General features: G+C 29.3%; 3 protein-coding genes across 3 annotated transcripts; all 3 read right to left on the bottom strand.

Moving 5' to 3' along the window:
• Positions 1–387: 387 nt before the first annotated feature.
• LOC114741245 (uncharacterized) lies at positions 388–943 on the bottom strand. The gene is made up of 2 exons (XM_028929496.1): positions 622–943; positions 388–434 (listed from the first exon to the last, which is right to left on the bottom strand). The coding sequence occupies exons 1-2, from the start codon at positions 941–943 to the stop codon at positions 388–390; spliced, it is 369 nt and encodes a 122-aa protein (XP_028785329.1).
• A 4,678-nt stretch (positions 944–5,621) lies between these two features.
• Positions 5,622–6,111, bottom strand: LOC114741243 (uncharacterized). Its single transcript, XM_028929495.1, has 2 exons — positions 5,781–6,111; positions 5,622–5,662 (listed from the first exon to the last, which is right to left on the bottom strand). Exons 1-2 carry the CDS (start codon positions 6,109–6,111, stop codon positions 5,622–5,624), a joined length of 372 nt encoding a protein of 123 aa, XP_028785328.1.
• Positions 6,112–9,768: 3,657 nt separating this feature from the next.
• On the bottom strand, positions 9,769–10,805 carry LOC114741242 (uncharacterized). Its single transcript, XM_028929494.1, has 2 exons — positions 10,484–10,805; positions 9,769–9,821 (listed from the first exon to the last, which is right to left on the bottom strand). The coding sequence occupies exons 1-2, from the start codon at positions 10,803–10,805 to the stop codon at positions 9,769–9,771; spliced, it is 375 nt and encodes a 124-aa protein (XP_028785327.1).
• Between the last annotated feature and the right edge of the window lie 8,282 nt (positions 10,806–19,087).

Below are 19,087 nucleotides of genomic sequence, written 5' to 3'. Positions count from 1 at the left end.
CATCTATTGTCTTAACAGTTGAACAGACTAAAGATTGTGAAATCTTGAGTGTGAATTGATTATACTATATATGTAAGGGGACCTTACACGTAAACACCGAAAGTTTTATGCCATACCAACAGCTCAGTTTAATTAAGTAAAGTTAAATGATTTGAGTCTTGAATAATTTTGATAAGAAATAAAAATATGGATGAAGAAGAAAATGGGACAAGCAACAAAATTATCATTATGATTAAACATAATATTATGTATATGTAATTATGACCTTAATTAAACACATAGCTTAAACAAGAGTGGTCAAAAGCAGATAAAAACAAATTCACTGTAAATATAATTATTAAATATTTCGGCTTTTTAAGCCATCAAGATTGATCCTTGAATGTAGTCTCAGTTTATATAGGAGGGTGAGGCCTGAGGTGGTGGAACTGTATAACCTGAAATAGTTATATAATATCGTTAGAAATACACACATATTATTGTCAAAATAAAAAAAATAATTTTTAATTGTCAGTTTAAAAAACAATGGTAATTTTTTTCATGAAAAATGATGACTTGTTTGATAAAAAATTAAAATAAAAAATTAATAAATATCCATAGAGAGAGAGAGAGATAGGGGCATACTTCCACATTTCATTCCAGCAGGAAGATCCTTTCCACAAGTCCTACAAACATAGACTACTTTTTCCATGCTCACCATCTTCTCAATCTCTCCGGTAACATATTTGCAGAGGCAGGGGATGTCGGCACCTTTCACCGCCGAGCAGCACTCCGCCGACGGCTGAACCTTGGGGCCGGGTGGCTCCACAAACTTTTTGCATTTGCCTAACAGATCATCAGGAGGGGTTCCTTTGCATTCTGATTGTGCAGAGACACCATGAAAGTTGCATAACATGATGATACCAATCACCACACAAAATGTCAAAGCCAAGCAGCGAATGGCCATCTCTTTTAGAGATTGATACACTCAATTTTGGTTGCTTGCTATGAGAGAGAAGAACTTGCTTGTGCATTACTTTGAGCTTGTGAGCCCTTAAATAGAGGAAGAGGATGGTTGGGGAAATTAAATTAATCAGCTAGGTTCAGTTAACTTATTTAATGTTCTTCAATACTATTGGTCTAATTAATAATTTGAATTGAATGCTTTAATGTCCTTCAATACTATTAGTCTAATCAATAATATGAATTGAATGTTTTTTTTTTCACTGAAGCTGAATTTAACTGAATTTAATGTTCTTCAATGCTGTCAATGAATAGAATGGTTGACTTAACGACAATATGATCAAAATATTTCCTTTTGCCCTTGTTATAAGAGGCTACTAATTAATTCACACTATCAATATTAAATACTCCTCTAATCCTATTTATAAGACAGAGAGAAAAGACATTTTTTGATCCTATTTATAAGGCACTAAAAGAAATTTTTTATATGGATGTACAATTTTACCCTTTATTTATTATTGCGTTGACTTTGTTTACTGTATATTAAATAGGGATAAAACTAAAAAGTTATTAAATTTTAAATGAGAGTTAATAAAGTTTAAGGTTTTTCTCAGTCAATGTAAAATGTGTTGGAAGTGACTTATAAATAAGATGAGATGAGCATATGAAAAAAGTATTTAAAGCTCACTAAAACTATCAAAGTGTCTTAATGTCTGATAAAACTACTAAAAAATATTTAAAGTTCATTGAAACTATCAAAGGGTCTTAATGTCTTATAAAACTAATAAAAAATATTTTCTAGAATATGTCTTATAATAAGGGCTACAGCTAAAAGAGTATATTTAGAGGGTGTTTGGGTAGAATCCAAATCATAGTTTTAAAAATAATTTTATGGTATACGAAATAAATATATGAGAAGAGATTTATCTTGACTGTGTGAAAGTATTTTTTTTAAGTGCTTTTACTTAATACCAAACACCCTCTTAATCTCTTCTATTATTTGGGAAAGTCAACAGCAGGCTGATGGTATTTAATTACTTTAAATACGCACTCCTTCTTATTTCAAATATAAGTTATTTCTAACTAGTTTGCATATATTAATACAAAAATAAAAGATTAAACTTAGGTCAAGTAGGTCCACGTGGCCAATTAATTTCTGCCATGTGTATTAGGTTTATACATAATCATTTACCCTGTTAAACCACCGCTTGCCATTGTGTGAATAAACCAAAGGTAAAATCTTGCTTCTGTCATATTTCCTTTTATTCCTGAGATTTTCGTTTGTATTCACAAGCCCTTAAGTGGAGAAGAAATCTACCCCGTCTTCCCAACAAGGAGGAATCAGACCCTTCCACCGCCGATTCATCACCCAATAACAAGGCCAGTTGGATATTTTTGCCCATTCCTCCTATCGCTGCTGAAGACTAATGACAGAAATATATAGAAGAGTCTTTATTCCAAGGGATGAAATTCATTTCCCTTTTAGTTCTAAATGGATTCTTCAATTAACAACAATATATATTTCGAGGTTCTTTTAGGGAAGTAAAAAATGTATCTACTCCACTTACCACCAGCCGTGTTTAAACTTCTTGCTGCCATTTGCATCTGTCGACTTGTTTTTGCAAGAGGAGTGATGTTTGCAACACGAGCAATAAAAGCGGAGAAAAAAATACAAGTTCGATCAGAGAAAATAATAGACTTCGGAGATGCAAAGATATGAAACAATCGATCATATTCACCATCCCCTCACACGATCGACCGACTAATGGTGGGTTAACAAAAGGGTACGTGTTGATGTCATATAGACCTAGTAAAGCCGAATGACAGTGCGGATACAGGCTAGCCCACGATGGTACTGGCTGAAGGAGCCTGACCCTGCTTGTATTTATTTTTCTTTAGAAACAAATCTATTGTTACAAAATTGAAGCAAGCCAAGGACCAAACCCGATTTTCAACAATAAGTTAATAATTGTTCCACAGTTCAACACCAATCATCATTTAAAAAAAACACAATATTAAAAAACAATTTAATTTCCAATTATTATTTGTTTTGCCAGCTAAAATTTTATTATTTGACATTATTGTTCGTCTAGGTTAGTCTGAAATGTCGGAGTGTTGAACTTGGACTTGTTGTAAGAAGATAATGGGACTATGTGAGATTGCCTGCGAGGATTGATTTATTAAAAAAAAGAGCAGTGAAGCAGGCTCAAAGCGGTGCAAGATGGAAAAGTTTATACTTTGGGTCTGGCTGTTCCCCAGCCTAAACCTGTCATTTTTGGCTGCATTGTTGACACGCAGACAAAGCTTAGTTGTATTACCAACTGTAATGTTATGATATGTCTAATTAATTGCATGAATTGAATTTAATGCTTTTTTGATCGAATTAAGTTGTATTGGATTTAATGTCCTTCAATGCTACTAGTGAATTGAATTTTTTTGCTTACTTTTTTATAAAAGACATTTGACCAAATCTCGTTGATAATCAAAATTAGTTAAAAACAATAAATATGTAAAAAAAAAAAAAGTATAGCATTTTTTCTCAAAAGTACCTCATTTATGAGAAGAGAAAGAGTATAAGGGACAAAAATAAGGAAATTAAATTTTTTTTCTTTTGCAGAAAGGACAAAATGCCATTGCTTATAATTAATTAGTTCAAAGACAGCCAATGGAATAAACATATAAAAATCTAACATCCGACTTTTTGAAAGAAGCAAAAGAAGCACCCTCTAGAATAACGGAATCAAACGTTGAGAAGAACTTCAGAATGTGCTGGACCCCAAATTCAGAGCCTGACGGATTCAAGCTCTGGTTGTTTATAAATTGCTTTCCAATGCACCAAATGTTGAGTTCAGACAGCGGCAGATTTTGATGATTTGACCAAGACAACAATCATAAGATGATTCCACGTAAACACTTCAGATAGCAGTGATCATGAGAATAAGGAAACTAATTATTAGAACAAAGAGGATTATGGAATAAAAATAATGTGTAATGGAGAGGGGTGAGTGTAAGGAGTAAACGATGCTTGGAGAGTTGTGTGATAATAAATGTATTAATATTAAAATGAGTAACTAAATGGGGGCAAAGTGAAAATCAACAAAAAAAAGTCATATGTAATACTACTCCGTCCTTTATTATAAGATCTTTTTAACTAAATTGTATGGTTTAAGAAAACAGTTAAAATTAGTTAAAAGCGATTAATATGTAGCAAATGCGGTTTTTTCCCAAATATAGCCTATATATAAATGGATAAAAGTGATAGAGTAATAGTGAGATAAATGAAGAAAGAAAATATATTAAATATATTAAATTAGGGGTAAAATAGGTAATACTGCATTAAATACTTTGACAAACTCAAGGAGGATCTTATAAAAAGAGACAAAACCATTCAAAAAATTGGATATTATAATAAGGAACAGAGGGAGTAGTTATTTCTTATAAAAAGGAAAGTAGTGAATCCAATTGAATGTCTGACTTAACGAGGATATGCTCAAAACACATTGAAGGGCGAACTATTATAAGCTCCTAGAGATTAAATCACCCAAAAGTTTAATAACAACTTAGTAGCACGCAATAACAAGATTCAAAAATGCAGAAAATGACAACAGGTTTATGTTGTTCATTTGTTATTGAGACTTCATAATAATTACATCTCTTTTTTGGGACATCATTATAATTTTCCCTACATTTTGATATGTTATGTTGTTTAGCAAATTCAACATGCTGATGATATTTACTCCCTCTTCTCCAAAATATCGTGCATCTTCTTTGAAAACAAATCTTATTTATAAGGCTTTATACTTTTAAGGTAGAGTATATATCAGGCAGAAATAAAGTTGTAAAGTTGTTTAATTTTAAGATAGAGTTAATGAGATTTAATATTTTTCTTCACTTATAAATAGAACCAAAAAAGCATGCTTTTTTGGGAGAGTAAGTGGTTGCCAACAACTTCATGTATTGTCAACAATTGACTTATTTCCATTTGTTGGCAAACCTTGGAAGATCATGTTTGATTTCTAATAGCAGACTTGTGTTTTCTGATTTGCATATATATAGTGTACAAAGATACTGATCTTTATCAATTTCTAACATCAATATACCTTAAATTACATTCTCGTGTCTTAAGTTATTGTCATTAATTCCTCTTTTGAGTCTATCCAACCTGCAACAATCTTAGACATATTTTCTCACTCCTCTATTCTTCAGTGCGTACCCTATTTACTCAACTTGTGGGGTTATTTTTTAATCACCCAATGATCATTTACTGTCTTAATACTTGAACAGACTCAAAAATGTGAAATCTTGAGCCCCACATGATTACACTGTGTGAGGGGGAGCTTACACGTAAAACATCAAAAATTTTATTCCATGGTACAAAGAACCCAATTTAATCTCGCAGGAAGCCAGTGGAATTCTCAGGGCTATCTGAAAAATGAATGTAGGTCATATTTTAGTGAAGCAAGGTTACATAATTTGAACTTGGAATCAGTTTTAAAAGAAATTGAAAACAGAATGAAGGAGAAAATGGGACCAGCCACAAAATTATCATAAAATTATATAATATGGCCTTGCTTAAACACACAGCTTAAACGAGGGAGGACAAAAGCATATAAACAAGCACTATAAATATAATTAAATATGTTGGCTTTTTAGGCCATTGAGATTGATCCTAGAATGTTGTCTCAGTTTACATAGGAGGCCTGGGGCGGTGGAACTGTATAACCTGAAATTGTTATAAGACAACATTAGAAATACACACACATATTATTGTCAAAATGGATAAAATTATCAATATTAATATCAATAAATATCCAAAAAGAGAGAGAAAGATGGGGGCATACTTCCACATTTCATTCCAGCAGGAAGATCCTTTCCACAAGTTCTACAGACATAGACTACTTTTTCCATGCTCACCATCTTTTCAATCGCTCCCGAAACATATTTGCAGAGGCATGGGATGTCGGCGCCTTTCACCGCCGAGCAGCACTCCGCCGACGGTTGAACCTTGGGGCCAGATGGCTCGACAAACTTTTCGCACTTACTCATCAGTTCATAAATAGGGGTTCCTTTGCATTCTGATTGTGCCGAGACACCATAAAAGTTACATAACATGGTAATACCAATCACCATACAAAATGTCAAAGCCAAAGAGCGAGGGCTAACAGTGGCCATTTCTCTTAGAAATTGAGACATGTAGTTTGGCGTGATTGCTATGAGAGGGAAGAACGTACTTGTGCATTTTGAGCTTGTGAGGCCTTAAATAGAGGAAGGGGGTGGTTAGGGAAATTAAATTAATTAGCCAGGTTCTATTAACTTATTTAATGTTATTCAATACTATTGGTCTACAGGTAACTAATAATATTAATTGAATGTTTTTTTTTTACTGAAATTGAATTTAATGTTCTTCAATGCTATCAATGAATAGAATGTTTGACTTAGTGACAATATGATCAAAATATTTCCTCTCGTCGTCATTATAAGAGGATTCTAATTAGTAATTCACACGTATCAATAAAATCAAGTAAAAATATTAAATCTGTCATATAATGCAAGTTATATCCAACATTATTCTTATTAAATGCACAAATATCTAGGATCATATATATTAATGTCTACTTTCTTAATACCCTTATTAAATTGATCAAATATACTCCTCTGGTCCTATTTATAAGGCACTTCCAACATGTTTCACACAGACCAAGGAAAACCTTAAATAAACTGCATTAACTCTCCATTAAAATATAGCAACTTTCCAACTTTACCTCTATTTAATATATACTCTTTTCAAAAAGATAACTACTTACACTATAATAAATGAATGACAAAATAGTACATTCATACTAAAAAGTTAATAAAGTGAATTATAAATAGGACCAAAAAAACCTTCTCTCTCTGCCCTATAAATAGGACCAGAGGAGTATTTTCTAGAAGGTATCCTATAATAATGACCAGAGAGAGTATATTTAATCTCTTTTGTTGTTTGGGAAAGTAATGGTAAGCTGATGGTATTTAATTATTTTAAATACATGTTCCTTCTTTTGAAGTTTTTTTCTTGCCAATGTTCCTTGTCATTTCTACCCCTCTGTTCTTTGTTATACATCACTTGTATTCCAAACTCACAAACAAAGAAATACATTAAATTAACCTGTTTTTTTCTACATTTACCCTTATTAAAGTTGAGAGAGGGGGGGGGAGGGAGGGATGAACTGCATAGGAAATGACAAGTTGAAAGAGAAAGATGGAGAGGGATGTGTTTCAAGGAGCCATTACTTCATACTTGAATTAATTAGTTTTTATTAAATTGATAGGGGTAAAATTAGAAAAAGATCATTAATTATACTACAATTGACTTATATTTTGAAACAAACTTCTAGGGTACAAGTGATCTATAATAAGAAACAGAGTGGTAGCTAATTTACTTGTAGTAATAAAAAAAATTATAGGATTAGACTTAGGTCAAGTAAATCTAGGTGGCCAATTCATTTTTGCCATTTGTATTAGTTTTACACAAAATCACTTACCTTGTTAAACCACATTAGCCATCATGTGAGTAAACCCAAAGGCAAAATCTTCTCTCTCTCTCTCTCTCTCTCTCTCTTTCCCTTTTTGTTCTGGTATTTTCGTTTGTGTTCACAAGCCTCTAAGAAGAGAAGAAATCTACTCCACTTACCACTAGCCATGTGTAAATTTCTTGCTGCTATTTGCATCTATCGACTTGTTTTACAAGAGGAGAGAAGTGTGCAACATTAGCAATCAGAGAGAAACAAATAGAGGTGCGATTAGAGAAAACAATAGAATTCGAAGATTCAGAGAGATATGAAACAATCGATCATAGTCAATTCAATGCTTTTTTGACCCAATGGAATTGAATTGAATTGAATTGAATTGAATTTCCTTCAATGCTCCTAGCAATCTGAATTTTTTTTGCTTCCTTTTCTTAATAAACATTTGATCAAATCACGTTGATAAAAAAAATTTGTTAAAATTAATTAGAAACAATAAGTATGTAAAAAAATATAACTTTTTATTTTACAAAAATGCCCTTATTTATTAGAAGAGAAAGTGTATAAGAGAAAGAATAAGAAAAATTATTAGAACAAAAAAGATTGTGGAAGGAAGATAATGTGTAGTGGAGAGAGTATGAGTGAAGGAGGAAATGATGCTTGGGGAGTTATGTGATAATAAATGTATTGATATTAAAACGAGTGATTAAATGGGGTCAAAATGGCAAATTAAAAAAGAAAATTTGACACATCCTCTGCATATCTCTTATGTATAGAAACACGTTATCTGTAGTACTTGTTTTTTATAAATAGGAACAAAAGGAATAATGAATTCCATTAAATGTTTGACCTCATGAGTAAATGCAAATACATTTGGGGAATTACTATGAAGTTCTAGTAACAACTTTGTACGTAACATGCAATAACAAATTTCAGTATAGGAAATAACTATAGGTTTATATAGCTCATTTGTCATTAGGATTTTATAATAATTAAATTCTTTCTTTGGGACTTCAGTAATTCCCCCTATATTTTAATCTCTTCTATGAAAAATCTTTGATTCTTAACATAAGTCCCCTCAAAAGTTATGAATTATCATTTTGTAATCTCGTCTTTATTTATTGGTGGTACGGACTTGATATCGAGAAAGATGACAGATGTCATCACACAAATTTGAATGGGAGCAAAGTTAAAAAAACTCTCAATTTAAGATATACTACCTAATGAGTTAACTGCTCTTCCAAAATTTCGATTAGGTAGTTGAAAACCTGAAAGTGACTTTTTTTAAAAAAAAAAAAAGTTTACACATAACCATGAGGACTTTCACAGACACACACAGACACAGAGCCTACATTAGACATCCACTCTAGGATTCGATCTTGAAACCTTTCTATTGAGAGGTGCAAGTGATGCCATCAAGCTATTAAGGCTTCGGCAAAGTGACTTGTATTATTTATATAGGTTTTACATAGAATTTAAATGAATAAAATTTTCTTTACACTTTTCATTTGATATGGATGACTCTTACTTCTTTTGTCCAATTTAAAATGGACATTGCTTGGAGCAATGTACCTGATGTTAAAATTTTATGTATTGATGATTATATAAAACTCCGAGTAGATTGTTTTGCAGAGATAAAAGAATCATCGAGTGGATCTACAAAACGATGAAGAGCTATAAAGATATATTTTTATAATATAGGACTTTTATAAAGACATATAGCTTTTGTTTGGTTTCTGATAGCAGACTTGTGTTTTCTGATTTGCATACTTTACAATACCTTAGATTACATTCTCGTGTCTTAAATTATTCTCATTATTCCTCTTTTGACTCTCTATTAAGAATATTCTCTTCCTCTCTTCTTCAGTGTGTACCTTATTTACTCAACTTGTGATGTTATTTTCTGCTCACACAATAATCATTTACCGTCTTAACACTTGAACAGACTTAAAATTGTGAAATCTTGAGTGCAACATCATTACACCGTTTTATACCATGGTACCAAGAGCTTAATCTCATCTTGGAGAAAGTTAGTGGAATTCTCAAGGCTACCTCGGAACTAAATATAGATCTTATTTTAATTAAGTAAAGTTAAATAATTTGAGTTTTGAATCAATTTTAAAAGGAAAAAAAAAAAAGAATGAAGGAGGAAATGGGACATTAAGAAACAAAATTATCATTAAAATTAAACATAATATTATATATATGCCTTGATTGAACACAAAGCTTAAACAAGGGAGTACAAAGCATGTAAAACATGTTCACTATAGATATAATTAAATATGTTGGCTTTTTAAGCCATTAAGATTGATCCTTGGATGTTGTCTCAATTTATATTGAAGGCCCGCGGTGAGGCTTGGGGTGGCGGAACTGTGTAACCTGAAATAGTTTTATGACACCATTAGAAATACATACACTTATTGTTGCGAAAATAAAGAAAATTATCAATATTAAATTATTAATATCAATCAATATGAAATTTAAAAATTACAGAAAATTTTATTTTACTGCAACCATTTTTATTCTTTTGTTAATAAATTTCCTAATTTTTTTGAAGTTTCATATTATCATTTTTATTAATTTTCCAAATATTTTAATTGGTTTTAAATTTTAAGTATAAAAAAGATAATACATATATTTAAATAATTTTAATTTATTATCACTCACATGAAAAAATGTATAATTATATATATTGTGAATAGAAAAAGATAAAACAGCCACAACTTATCTATTTATAAAAAAATAAAATTAATTTTTTTTATAAAAAAGAGCCAAATTTAGTTCTTATAAAGCAAGAGTGTACATGACAATATTCTTTATTTAAATGGTTCAAATTAAATTTAGACATCACATTGTGTTTTTCCTTTCAAAAATTTATCTTTAAAAATTTCAAAAATCAGAATACAGAATTAAAATAATTTTTAATTGTCAGCTTAAAAAAATAATGACAATTTTTAATAAAAGAAAAAAAAAGGTTATAGTTTATCCACAAAAAGGTTGGAAAAAAATCCACAAAAAAAAAAAGAGAGATAAGGACATACTTCCACATTTCATTCCAGCAGGAAGATCCTTTCCACAAGTCCTACAAACATAGACTACTTTTTCCATGCTCACCATCTTCTCAATCTCTCCGGTAACATATTTGCAGAGGCAGGGAATGTCGGCGCCTTTCACCGCCGAGCAGCACTCCGCTGACGGTTGAACCTTGGGGCCGGGTGGCTCCACAAACTTTTTGCATTTGCCTAACAGATCATCAGGAGGGGTTCCTTTGCATTCTGATTGTGCAGAGACACCATGAAAGTTGCATAACATAATAATACCAATCACGACACAAAATGTCAAAGCCAAGCAGCGAATGGCCATCTCTTTTAGAAATTGACACACTCAAGTTGGTTTGATTGCTATGAGAGCGAAAAACTTGGTTGTGCATTACTTTGAGCTTGTGAGCCCTTAAATAGAGGAAGAGGATGGTTGGGGAAATTAAATTAATTCGCTAGGTTCAGTTAACTTATTTAATGTTCTTCAATACTATTAGTCTAATTAATAACATGAATTGAATGCCTTTTTTTCCCTGAAATTGAATTTAATACTATTAATGTAGTTAATGATATGCATTGAATGCTTTTGTTCTACTGAAATTGAATTCATTGTTCTTCAATGCTATTAATGAATAGAATGTTTGACTTAATGAGAAGATATCAAAATATTGGCAAAATAATATGATCAACATACTCCAACTAGTTCTTATTATAAGAAAATTTTAACTAATTCACATGTATTAATAAAAAAAAGTTAAAATTATTGATTTTGTCATAAAATTCAAGTGATATTCAACATTATTACTATGCTAATACTAATTTTTATTCTTTTTTACTAGCTTTATTAAATATGGATATATGAAAAATATTTAATACTCATTGATACTATCAAAATGTCTTATAAAAAGGATCGAAAATATTTTCTAGAAGGTGTCCTATCATAAAAGCAGGAGGCAGTACATTTAATTTCTTCTGTTGTTAGGAAAAGTCAACAAGATGATGTTATTTACTTTAAATATGTACTCCTTCTTGTCTCAAATATAAGTTACTTCTAATTAATTTACATACATCAATAAAAATAATTAAAAAGCATTAAATTTATTATAAAATTCAAGAGGTTTAATTGAGTTTGAAGTTCTTCAACAATATTGCCCATTAGTGAGTAGCATGTGTGACTTAACAAGAATATGATCAAAATGCATTTAATTTCTTCTTTTTTTTAACAACAATTTAATTTCTCTTGTTATTTGGAAAAGTCATCAAGCTGTGTCTACTTTAAGCATGTACTCTCTTTGATAACAAATATAAGTAACTTTTAATTAATTTACACATATCGATATAAACAATTAAATTTATTAAATTTATCGTAAAATTTAAATGATTTTATATTACTCTTATTAACTTTAGCAACATTAATTCTTACTACCCTTATTAAATATAGATATATGTGTGTGTGTGGAAAAAATATTTAATACTCCTTATGGAAAAGACCAAGATCACTTTTGAGAAGATGTTCTATATATGGGATTTGGAGGGTGTAAGTTAGTTTTATACATTAGTTAAATGAATGAAGATTTTTACATATTTTGTACTTGACATGGATGATTTATATTTCTTTTGTCCATTTTTAAAATGGATATTGGTTAAAGTAATGCATAAGATATTAGAGTCCCATATTTTGATCATTATAAAACTTAGAAAGAAATTGTTTTGCAGATATAAAAGTGTATGATTAAACACAAAAGTACGTCATAAAAGAATTAATGGATCTACAAAAGGACTTTCATCGTAAGTAGTTAAAGATTTAAGAGAATTACAACAAAAGTGAAATCTAAAATGTTTTCAGAAAAATGATTTCATAAAGTCAGCCTTTCAAAACTTAACTGCACATGGTTTTTATATCAATCTTGTGGACAATTTTGTGTTTTTGTACGTCAACAATTGTGTGTGTCCTGTTCTTGATGTTCTTGAAGGTTTGTTGACAAGTGGTTGACTTGTCAGCAGGCGCTATTTTTCCAAAATGATGTTGACAATGCCTTGTTTCTGTCCATAATTGCCATGCTTTGTTCCATGTTCCTTTTAGATGGTAGCTGTTTACCAACAATTTCAAATGTTTATTAACAGCTGCCTTTGACAAGTTATCCCAATAGCAACGTCACCTGTCATATTTGAATGACATCTCAAACTCAAGTATCATGTTAACATGTTTGTGTGCACATGCGGTTAAATGAAAATGACTTATATCATATTTAAAATAACAAAATATGTAAGATGTCAGCCAAAAAAATAGTTACTTATGCATCGAAACTACTCTCTCTAGTTACTAATAAAGGGGCTAATTGAGTGTCGGATTTGACCTAAGTATGATATCTCCAGTCCACTAATTATCTTCATATTTATTATTTTTTTCTAACTATTTTATTGAACTTATAAACGAATTTCTAATATAATATTATACATGTGTGTTTTAAAAAGGATATGCCATATTTGTTATGATCAGTATATAACTAATATGTTTCACTCCTTTAATTTATTTAAATCAATTAAATAACTCTTATATTAAGCATTGAAGGAAGTATTAAATGACTATTAAATGTGAAAAGTTTTTGCTAATAAAACGACAATTTAATTGCAATTTGTTTATATATGTATCTTTTTTTAATGTAGTGCTTTGGTTGCGGAATAATGTTGAATGATGAAGACACTTTGGAATAATCGATCACCTTATAAGCTAAGTCGTATAATTTGGATGTTAATTAATTCTTCCCCACTAAACTTTACAGCACAATATGTCAATTATATATATACACAACAAATAGAAAGAGATAACTCTTGAGCTGTTAATGTCTCACATAAAAAGTTTCAGCCCAATGATGTGATCCGGCGTTCCATTCTGAGCAATGATTGATTTATTCTTCTTAGGAACTTTGAAAATGACTATTTTATCATCTTCTTCCTCGTCCTCCTACGTATATACCTAAAATCACAGAGTGAGCGACTTCAAAAGGATATATTACTCACACACTCCATCGTTAACATGGCGGATTCGTTGAGAACCTTGGCGATAATTCTGGTGGTGATTGCAGGAACCCTAATCTGCAACAACGACGTTGTGTCAGCTCAGTGTGGAGGAAGTGTGCCGGACCTGCTGGCACAGTGAGAGCAGTACTTGCAGAAGACCGGGCCGATGATACCGCCGTCGCCGGCGTACTGCACGGAGCTGAGAAAGTTCGATCCAAAGTGCGGGTGCCAACTTGTCACAAAGGAGTTCGTCGATCTCAAGCGTTCCTAAGGCCATATTCGTTGCTCGCACTTGTGGCCTCAATGCTCCTTCCGGTACCCAATGTGGAGGTAATAACAACAACACAAAAGCACACTAAATAATGAATTATCACTAGTATCAATATTAATACCCCTCGTACTTAATATAAAAGTTATTTTGCCATTCAATTTGATTCTAAATATAACATCCCAATCCACTTTATCTTTCTTTTTTTTTTCTTTTTTTTCCCTGAAAATAATTATTGTAGTAATTACACATGTTAAAAATTTTATCAAATGGTAGTTCTAGCTAATACACATTATTAGCAAGGGCATTTTACGAAAGACAACACCTATTTATGACAAATAATTAGCTTAACTAATTTTTTTAATCTACTCAAATTCGTCAACTAACTCTTATATTAAGGATCAGAGGTAGTAATACCTACTCCGACTCTTGTAAAACATTACCCTCTCTAATCTTTTAATATTAGAGCTAGTTAAAAATTTAATATAATCAAATATAAAATCTCAATCTATTTTATCTTTAATATTTAGAGTAAAATACATTTACCGTCCTTTTATTTTATCTAAATTACAGAAACCTATATGGTATTTTCAAAACACATGTGAACCTCTTTTAAAATTAAAACGTGTATCGTACAAGCCTTGCTTACGTAATTGAAAATTTATTTCCATCTACATAAACAATTAATTAACCATTAAGTTTAACTATTAAACTTTTATTTTTACCAAAATAACCTTTTTTTAATACAAGAATTAGTTAAACATTTTCAAAAATAATTTTTATATAACTTAAAAATTATTCAAATACATATGTTTTCAAACATTCTAATATGTTATAATATTTATTAAATTTTGATTATGTCATAAAAATTTATAATTTTAACTTTTTATCATATTTGTTGATATACTTGTTTCTTTAGGTTTCTTTTGAGGGAAAATGATAAAAAAAAAAAAAAGAAGCTGAAAATTTGTAAATGTCAAATAAGGAATGTCAACAAAAATTAGTTGTCATTTGCAAATTCAGTACTGTCAATACAAAATAAAGTGTTGTTATACCAAACTTGATTCAGGATTTAGTAATTTCAAATTTCCTTTTTTGTCATTCTCCCTTCTTTGAAATAGCTAAAAATATTTTTTTTAAATGTATTTTTTTAATGATATGATATAAATGATATAAGTTTGAGAGATTATATAAATCAATTAAATTTATAATTCAAAATTTTCAAACATTTTTGCTACAAACATATATAAATAGTCAAGTTTGTATTTATTAACAAAATTAATCAAATTTTTAATATCTGCGTTAATCAGATTACTTGAATTTTTTGCCTAATATGGTTAAAAAAATAATTTCTTTTCTAAAGGAGAAAATAAAATTAAAGGAAAAAACTCTTAAATTCTTCAAAAGAATTTTAGCTAAAATTAAGGAGTTGGTATGATGAAGGGTAGAATAGTAAATAAGATTTATTAAAATATATTTTTAGTATATTTTTGATGGAGTTAACAATTCAGACTTATGTATATGTTTTCAAAATAGAGGAAAGGTCTATCTAATTTTACTCTAATTAGAGTATTTTACTCTAATATTTATTCATTCTGTCTACAAGTAATTCCTACGGTAATTGCATACAATAAAGAGTCTACATGAAAAGATATTTCAATACACATAATTCATTGAGGTATTTTAGAGAAGACAATATACATTTATTACTCATAACTAACTTAAATAATTTTTTTAATATTCATAAATTAGTTATCTAATTTTTATATGAAAGAGTGGACGTGGTATTTTATTAGCAGATTTTGATGTTTCCATTTTTCAAACCATTTACAAAGTTTGGGAAGTAAATTCTGCGCATATTATGCAAAAATAATACATGAATCACATACAAATCTATTAAATTTTGTATGATTATAAACAATTCGTCCACAACTCCTATTTCATGAAGTAATATCTGCTGTATTTTTTTTTGTATAAGAAAAATTAGATGAATTAAGTTTAAAAGACTTATCAATGCGGCCGATGCATACTTTCAAACTCAAAAATGCTTACAAAGTATTAAAATATATTATCTATTAATAAAATATTGACTAAAATATACTCATCTAACTTTATACAAAGTTTTAATTTGGTTTCTCTTTAAGGTGTAAAAAAAATATAGTCTCCCCTTAAGGTGTAAAAAAATTTAATCTCCCTTAATTTTAAAAAATATATTTTTAGTTATTTAATCCTAAAACCATTAATAAAAAACGATATATGCTACTAAGATCCTGAATTTTGATAAAATATTCTCAAATGCTAACAAAACATTCTCAAATGTTAACATATTAAATTTAATATTCAAAACAACTATAATTATTACAAAAAATTTATCATTTAAAATTAATAATTTTAGAGATAAAAGACTAAAAATATATTTTTCAAATTTAAAGGACCAAATTAAAAACTTATACAAAATTAAAGGATTAAATATTAATGTCTACTTTAGTCTAAAATCTTCGCCTCAATGGTGAGATTTGAATTCATAATTTTGTGAATTATGAATTAAATTCTTATCAAATGAAATAATTTTTGTTCATTGAATTGATTGGTGTATATTTAGTTTAAACATCATTTACTGTCCTTAAAACATAATTTTTTGTTAAAAAGAATAAAATTTCTCTTTTATATATATAAAGACAACTTTGTTACTCCTCTGATTCTTAATATAGAATCTAATTGTTGAATTGATTTTGGTCCTAAATATAAGACCTATTTATCACATTTATTAATTTTTCTAAATTATTCTTATTAATACTCCCTCAATCATAATTCAGTAGAATATAGAAGGAGAATATTAAGATCATTATAATATTTTAGGAAAAACTGTCACATTTCTTATAATTAACTAATTTACCTAACTTTTTTAGTTTAACTAAATTAGTTAAATAGATTTTATATTAAAAGCCGGAGGAGTAATTTTTTATAATAGTCTCCTCCTTTTCTTAATTTTTATTATTTCTTTCTTCCTTTTTGTTGGGCTGATGATGAGTTATTATTTTTGTTGGAAGTGTTTCAGCAATCACTATCCCATAAGGCGTTGGAGTGGGAAATGCGGCGTTGTGGATTATCTGGTGAATAAATGCCTGCGTCTTGTATCCCATTAAATATTAAAGGAAGTGATAGATCACTCTTTCTCTTTCAGTTTAGACGAAACAAATAAACCGTAGTTAGTTAGAAGAATTACTATGAGGTCCTAAAAAAATGTATATAATTATTAAAAAATTTCAATAATAAGTGAACGTATTGTTATTTTCCTAAAACTTGCGTTCTTGTTATGAAATTTTTTTAATAATTATATTTCTTTTTTAGATTTTATGGCAATTCCCCCTAATTAGTTAATGAACAGTTGCTGTCATATATTATAATAATAATTCGATCTTCTCTTACCAAAAAAAAATATCGCTCTTTTTTTCAGTTTAAACGAAATAAATAAATTGTAGTTAGTTAAAAGAATTATTGTGAAGTCCCAAAAACATATAATAATAATAATAACTCGCTTGCTCGATCCTTTTTATGAACCGTAACATCTTCATTTTGATTGCATGGCTTTGGGTGATGCTCATTAATTCAAAGTGCTACCATATCAGCAATAATATAAAATAATTTAAAAATTAAAGAAAAGAGAAACCAAAAATAATAAAATGAAATAAAAAATAAATTTTCATTCTTAATATAAGATCTGCTTAACTAATTTGAATAAATTAATAAAATTAGTTATTTGTGAAAAATACGTGTTAGTTTTTTCATAAAATACCTTTTTAAATCATTTGCATTGAAACTACCATATAATGTAAACTCCCTTAACATTTATAATAATATGGATAGTTTAAGAAAAAAGTGATAAATATGATAAACAAAATGAATTGAGATCTTATATTTAAGATTGAATTTAATTCTCAACTAACTTTTATATTATCTCTGATTCTTAATATAACACCTTATTTAACTTTTATTTTAGTCTTCAATATAAGATATCAATCTATTTTGTCATTCATATTCATCTTTTTTTTTTAAAGTAGTCCTTATAATAACGATAATTCTAACAGCAAAGATATTTTAGAAAAGACAACACCTATTTATTAAAAATAACTAACTTAACTGTTTTTTAATCTACTCAAATTAGTTAATTAATTCTTATATTAAAAATCTGAGATAATATTAAGCAAGGGGGTAATAATACGAGTGACCAAACATATCCAAACAACTTCAAAAGGCACAAAGGCAAAAATCTGTTGGGCTACATGATATCTCAAACTAGCCCATCGGCAAGAGGTTGGGCTTTAAAAGAGAGGCGCGGGTGTGGACGAAGATAAATTTTGTCCTTTTTTTTTAATAACTAAATTTGTTCTTTTTTCCTTTTCCTCTTTTGAATAAAAAGCGTGAGAAGACCAACAGGGGTTGGTCCAAATAGTAAACAGCTTGGTACCGCTTAAACGAGGTCTCGAGTTCGAGCCTCAATGTATGCAGAAATCTCTGTTGGGAGACTCACCCACCACAGCCAAGTGCATGACGTGAGTCGGATCCAAATGTAGTCAAAGCAAAGCTCCGGTGAACTGGGTGGGCAACCGAAAAAAAAAGCGTGAGAAGACACGCAATGATGACTACCTAACCAATGAAAGCCTTTAACTGAAGGTTTTAATAATTTCTAAAATGTTAGAACCACACAATTTCTGCCTAAGTAAATAAGTAGTATCGTATCATTTTTAATATAAGAATTAAATAATTAATTTACAGGTATAAAAATTTAGTTAAGTTAATTCTTTACAATAAATATGTATTGATTTCCTAAGTACCATATTCAATCATGTGTATTGAAACTACATTTTAATTGAGAGCCCCTCTTAATGTGTAATTAATAAGAACATTGAAAAAATTATAAATTTGGTAGGCAAAATGAATTGAAATCTTATACTACCTCCGACCCTTAATATAAAAAATAAATAACTAATTTAAGAATATTTAAAAAGTTAGTTAAGTTTGATAAAAAAAAAAAAGTTAGTTAAGTTAGTTATTTATAATAAATTAATATTATTTTTCTTAAAATATTTTTATTAATCATATGCATATTAGAACTACTACGTGAAGAAAACACCTTAACATGTGCTTTCACCATAGGAATTACATGAGGGCACAATTGATAAGGAAGAATTATTGTAAAGTTCCAAATAAGAAATATGATTACTAAAAATTTCTAATGACAATAGAGCTACTTACAATGACAAATTTCAGGATAACAAATGACAATTGCTCACTTGTTATTAAAATTTATTAGCAAT

This window comes from Neltuma alba, unplaced genomic scaffold (assembly GCF_004799145.2).
Source record: "Neltuma alba isolate B1F8T4 unplaced genomic scaffold, ASM479914v2 tig00003330_pilon, whole genome shotgun sequence".
NCBI lineage: Eukaryota > Viridiplantae > Streptophyta > Magnoliopsida > Fabales > Fabaceae > Neltuma > Neltuma alba.
This window is presented reverse-complemented; position numbering and strand designations above follow the sequence as displayed.

Coding starts and splice junctions, on each gene's coding strand:
- LOC114741245 (XM_028929496.1), bottom strand. CDS start 943: ATGGCCATTCGCTGCTTGGCTTTGACATTTTGTGTGGTGATTGGTATC. Junction 435..621: donor TGCTGGAATGAAATGTGGAA/GTATGCCCCTAT, acceptor TAACTATTTCAG/GTTATACAGTTCCACCACCT.
- LOC114741243 (XM_028929495.1), bottom strand. CDS start 6,111: ATGGCCACTGTTAGCCCTCGCTCTTTGGCTTTGACATTTTGTATGGTG. Junction 5,663..5,780: donor TGCTGGAATGAAATGTGGAA/GTATGCCCCCAT, acceptor TAACAATTTCAG/GTTATACAGTTCCACCGCCC.
- LOC114741242 (XM_028929494.1), bottom strand. CDS start 10,805: ATGGCCATTCGCTGCTTGGCTTTGACATTTTGTGTCGTGATTGGTATT. Junction 9,822..10,483: donor TGCTGGAATGAAATGTGGAA/GTATGTCCTTAT, acceptor AAACTATTTCAG/GTTACACAGTTCCGCCACCC.